We start from the raw sequence: 6000 nt of genomic DNA, 5'->3' as shown, positions 1-6000 counted from the left end.
GTTCTGCGAATTTCCACAGCCGTAACAGTAATTAACACAGCACCACCCCTCATGTGGTGACAGGTAACACTTAAGCTGACAGTATCCCTACTTAATTTACATCGAGATGTCTCCTACATATCCACAGACCAAGCAACTCGATAGAATCCTAACTTTCTGATGAAATTCCTCCATCGACCCCACAAATACAACAGTATTTAAAGAGAAAACACCGAAAGTTCGAAAATAGGTTTGAATGAAGCAAAAAGAACCTCAAAGCATTCTAAAAAAGAAAGCTCAAATAATGATAATGTTTGTAATCAAGCCAAGCAAGCCAGTGCTCACTGACAAATATGTTTCACTGGTCAAGCCAACATTCAAACCAAGCACTACATCATAAACATTGAGAAACAAAACAACAACAAAAAGAGCACAAATTCAAATACATTATGTGGAAGTGCATGATGGTGAGGCAATCAGTCATGTGAAAATCTTCAATGGAAGAGCATTTGGGTTAACAGGGCTATCAAAATCCTGCTCCGTAGCTCAATTCGACGATGCTATCACCTCTCTACGAGTTGCGTGCGCTAAGATGCAGGATGGTTAGTGCAACAGAAAACAAACCCGAAAACATGGTAGACATAGTGTGGGCCGCACGGAGTGTCACAAAATCACACTTGATCTGACCAATAACTACGAAGCTACGGTATGCGAACAAAAATGGTGGATTATGCGAGCATAGCCACGTACGTGAAACGATCTTTATTCTTCAGCAAAACAATAATACAAGAACACAATTCATCAAGCACTGACCAACAATCTGATGAGCTCCACTCAATGGACAAAAAAACAAAGAAAAAACTCATTTGATTTCGCAGACATGCAAATATTATGCTGCACTACCATTGCCATGAGGGTGCACAAGGCTGATCAGGTTTCTTTCTGGAGGAACAGAAAGCCAAAGATCGAATTTTGTGGTATTTTAGAAGCTTGATAAAGGGTGTGGAGTCAGTGCAAAGAAGCATTGTCATAACAGGAAGTGCTTGTGTAAAAATGAGAAGAAAAAAAACAAATGACAGTCAACGATGGACAGATAATATTGAGCAGTATGGGTAGAGGTGCTTAAAATTAAATAAAACCTGTGTAGGGGTGGTGGGGGAGTTGAGAGGTTATGAGTGCAATGAGAAGTCTACGGTTGATTTAATGACTTCGTTTGAAGGATTACAAACTTAGCAACATTAATGTAAATGCAGATTGAGTCACCAGATAAATAAATTGACTTCAAATTACATTCAACTGCAACAACAAAAACAAAAAATTTCTTTATTTATCAACAATTGGTTTTGATTGATTTTTTTGTTCAAATGTCATGCTGGCAAAATCCAAAGTTGAAACTGTTTTACAAGTGCAGTGTATACAAATGTGGAGAAGCCTTTAAATTGAAGGAATAAAGACAATTAGTACTATATAAGAGCTGCTGTACAAATTGTGAAGCACACAGCAATCGAAAAACAAAATACTTTCGGCTTCATTTACAACACCCTCACTGCTTGTTCAACAAGCCCACATCGCTGCCCTCAAGAAGCAATTATATCCACACATATGTGGTCAAAGTCAGAATGTACTTTCACACATAGGAAATCCATGAGTTATGATGTCGATTACTTCCATGCAGGCTGTTGGTTTCCTGGCAGGTGTTCACACTTTTTCAACAACTTTTCCTTCCTCAATAAAGGGGCTGGTGTCTTTTTCTTGCGGATGAAGAGGGACAACGACTGCAGGTTCATTCTTTCCCCTGCAGCGAGTAATTGGTATTAAAACAAAAACTTGTTCAATCTACGGTTACAAATTAAATATGCTTATAAAATTGACACACATGAGTATTAACATGAACACAACAATCAGCATTTTCAATGACTAACTCCATTGAAGCCAACTTCAATAACTTGAACAGCAATAGCCCTTTGGCCCCTTGCTGCCCCAAACTTGGCCGGCAGGAGACTCGTCTGCTTAGAAGCGATCAAGATACTATATCCTATAGAACATTCAGAGAAGCTGCCAGCGAGGGCCAGGCACCTGCCCGCTATCTCACAATCGCCAACTCGAACCCCATATTCGCAACACCCACCTGGACCGCACCTTCAACAGCCAACCCACTGACTCGGACCACACATTCAATCGCCCGGGACAATCATCTGCATACTCTTGTAAGGCGGGCTGCTTTCACTCATAACACGCTCCAACATGGTCACCTGCCCACTGTCACCCCTCGACCAGCTCAGCCACACATTACTGATCGTGCACCAGCTCAGCTACCGTCTCTTGCAATGACCACCCACTCATGAGAATAACCCATGCTCACAGGGCCGTTCTTCCGCCTATCCTAACTCCCACCATCATGAACATTCACACTCAAGATGGCCACCTACTCTCGCAATGGCCCCTCGACCACACGCCCACTCTCGTGATGACTGCTCAGCTGCTCTCCTAATGGCTGCACGCCTACTCTCGCAATGGCCATTCTCGCTGTGGCCCTTGCTGCCCCCCCCACCCCCAAGCTCTCAATAGCAGCTTTCGCCATGGCTGTTCACCCACCCATCCCAACTCCCACCATCATGACAAGCCTCCCTCAAGATGGTCACCTACTCTCGCAATAGCCCCTCAACCACATGCCCACTGTCATGAGGACTGCTGGGCTGCTCTCTTAACGGCCGCCCTGCCCATTCTCAGACTGGCAGCCGGCCCACTCTCCCTCAAAATGGCTGCCTCCTGGACACCCGAACTCTTGTCCTCAAGATAGACACCTGCCCCACAATGGATGCTCACCTATCTACATGTTCTGACAATGGCCACTCGCCCACTTGCCATAGTAATCGTGTCTTAAGGAAAACATTGTAACATGCTGGACTAAAGCACCAAAGTTGGCACACGTTGTTTGGGCCACACGGAAGCTTTAAGAAGGGGGAGGAGGGGTGCCTGAGCTCGGCCACTTGGGGAAAGGTCAGATGAAGGTTATCCAAGATAGCTGCCAGTGCGCTCATGAATAGCTCATTTTTGCCATTATAATCTTTTTATTTACTCACTAGCAAATACCATCTATTGCTTCGCTGATGGGAATACTGAGAGGGGGAAGGAAAAGAAGGGGAGAGGGGTGGGGAATTGAGAAGGTGGAGGGGGGAGGGAAGGCAATGAGAGGTGAGAGGAAGTGTAGGCAGACGTGTGGTAAAGTGTGAATTACAATTCATACAGTCTCATCAAAATGATTCTGCATAGAATAACAGTGAATATGGAAAGAAAAGTCTGAAATCAATTTTCTACCGGGCATACTATAGTTATTGTCCAGAAACAACCACCGCCCAGCCATGTCCGGAGATACACAGTCCAGACACGTATGGAGACAACCGTTCGGATACGTCCAGAGACAGACAGACAGAGACAGGTGGTGTGGGAAGATGGTGGTGCACTGTATTAGGAGGGGTGGAGGGGGGATTGTACAAAGAGACAGAGGGGTCGGGGTAGGGAAGTTAGCAGAGAGACTATGTTATGCTTTATGAACACACACACAACTATATATTAGCAAGTACAACCCGTCGTTTCGCTAACGTGGATATTAAGGGGGGGCGTAAGAATGAGGGGAGAGGAGGGAGAGAATAGGGAGAGTAGGGTGAGGGAAGGGAGAGGAGGTAGAGAGTAGGGATATCGAGGTGGGAAGGGAAGCGAGGAAAGAGGGGGAAGCGGAAAGGGAAGGTAGTGCGAGGGACGGGCAAGTTAAGGCAGTGTGAGGGGAGGGTCCGACCGGACAAAACCACTGTCTGCACGATGGGTATATTAAGGGGTGGGGGGGAGAAAAAGAGGGGAGAGAGAGGGGTGGGGGGAGAAAAAGAGGGGTGGGGGAGGGATGAAGCAGGAGGGAGTGAGGAGGGGTAGTACAGTTGAAGGGGTGGGGGAGTGAGGAGCAAAAAAGCAGTAAACAATGCGTAAATAAAATATATAACAAACAATAGCATTAAAATCAATGACGTATTACTAAGTGTTGTCATCAATGGGGTTGGATACAGTACATATTGCTTGTGGCAGGCACATTCAGATGTGGCAGGCTGTCCAGTTGAGGTTGAAGGCTCAGAAGATGAATTGGAGGCCGACTCGCTTGGGATTTTTAAAAAGAATTTCATAATGGAGACTTGAGTGGCTGCCTTCATTTTCTGTTCGAAAACCTCCTTTAACCATTACAGGACACTCCCGACGCACCTTGGAACTTAAGTAGTCGGGATCGTGACGACGACGGGGGAACGAACCGCTCCCTCGGGACGACGACGGGGGAACGAACCGCTCCCTCGGGACGACGACGGGGGAACGAACCGCTCCCTCGGGACGACGACGGGGGAACGAACCGCTCCCTCGGGACGACGACGGGGGAACGAACCGCTCCCTCGGGACGACGACGGGGGAACGAACCGCTCCCTCGGGACGACGACGGGGGAACGAACCGCTCCCTCGGGACGACGACGGGGGAACGAACCGCTCCCTCGGGACGACGACGGGGGAACGAACCGCTCCCTCGGGACGACGACGGGGGAACGAACCGCTCCCTCGGGACGACGACGGGGGAACGAACCGCTCCCTCGGGACGACGGCGGGGGAACGAACCGCTCCCTCGGGACGACGGCGGGGGAACGAACCGCTCCCTCGGGACGACGACGAGGGAACGAACTGCTCCCTCGGAATGAGTTTTCACGGCACTGGAAAAGTGGTATACAATGAAGTGCAGTACTCCTGCACATACACCTCTGAGCACAGTGGTGCAGCTTTCCAGCCATACTTGAGTTGTAGCAGCTTTTTGTGGCGTCATGTGGGGTCGTTCAAAGAGGTTCCCACCTACTGTCCTTCGTCGAGCCAAATGCATATTGATTGGGGATATTCCATGCAGTTTGAAGCTTGTCACCCAGATGCTAGCTCAGTATAGTGTCTGATTTGCAAGTTCACGAAGAGCAGACTGTGTTGGTGGAAGGTTATATATCAGATGAACCTTGTGTGGAAAGAGTTCCTTCCTCGGATCATTGACTTTTCCACATCGAGTTGAGCCATCAGAGGATGCAAGAGAATTGTTCTACGATGCTGATGCTCGGCAGATCTACAGTCAATGGGATGCTGCCCAGGGAATTTGAAACACTCAGTAGCTGAAGGAAATACCTTGCATGCTTCTCAAGTGACTTTTTTGTTCTACCATTGAATTGTGATGTCACATCAGACCCAGTAAAAGCATGGAAGAAAAGGGCGTGCACTGAACTTTTCTTCACTAAGTTCAAGGCAGGTGGGGTTATGGAAATACCTGAAGTATTTTCCTTTTCCAAAGGAAAACCAAAGCTGTGCTTCAGGAATAGTCTTCAAGTCCCGAACATGCACAGGAACCCAGCAGGCATAATTTTAGTAGTCCAGGATAAAGTCTGAACTTGACAGAGGAGTCCGAAGTGAAGGCCCACTGGGTTGGTTACTTTGAGCGGCTGAATCAGGCTGATCCACCAGCTGTTGAGTTGGATGTCAGGGGTGTTACTATTCTTAGTACTGACCCTCCAATCAACTGCAATCCACCTTCGTTTGTGGAAACACAGGTTGCGGTGAACCGGTTGAAATGGGGTAAAGCTCCTGAGATCTGTGACATCAATGCTGAACTTCTCAAGGCTGGTGGAAATGCTGTACTCGTGTCGATGCATGCAGTTCTGTACCCTGCCTGGAACACAGGCATCATCCCAACGGAATGGAAGAGGGGCCTTGTTTTTCTCTCTGGAAAGGGAAGGGAAAGGTGATCACCAGAACTGCACCAACTACCGAGGGGTGATGCTGCTCTCAGTGCTGGGCAAGGTCTTTTCTTGGATAATTCTTGATAAGGTTCACCACAATCTACTTGAGCACCAGCGCCCAGAGCAGTCAGGCTTTACACCAAAGAGGTCAACGATTGACCGCACCCTTGCCCTTCGGATCCTCACTGAACGCAGACGAGAGTTTCGGCAGGGGCTGCTTGCA

The 6000-nt window shown here is 47.9% G+C and overlaps 1 protein-coding gene across 7 annotated transcripts in view; it reads right to left on the bottom strand.

The window, feature by feature from the left end:
• Nucleotides 1–726: 726 nt before the first annotated feature.
• The window catches only part of LOC147019757 (C4b-binding protein alpha chain-like), a 73037-nt gene continuing 67763 nt past the window's right edge, over nt 727–6000 (bottom strand). For all 7 annotated transcript variants that reach the window (XM_085894439.1, XM_085894437.1, XM_085894432.1 and 4 more), the window contains one exon: nt 727–1774. In XM_085894439.1, coding sequence (XP_085750565.1) covers nt 1678–1774 — 97 coding nt within the window. In that variant the 3' untranslated portion in view covers nt 727–1677. The remainder of the gene's footprint in view (nt 1775–6000) is intronic.

This window comes from Eptatretus burgeri, chromosome 9 (genome assembly GCF_056783735.1).
Source record: "Eptatretus burgeri isolate ZD-2024b chromosome 9, Ebu_testis_v1, whole genome shotgun sequence".
NCBI lineage: Eukaryota > Metazoa > Chordata > Myxini > Myxiniformes > Myxinidae > Eptatretus > Eptatretus burgeri.
Note: the sequence above shows the minus strand (reverse complement) of the source record. Positions and strands in the feature narration are given on the sequence as shown.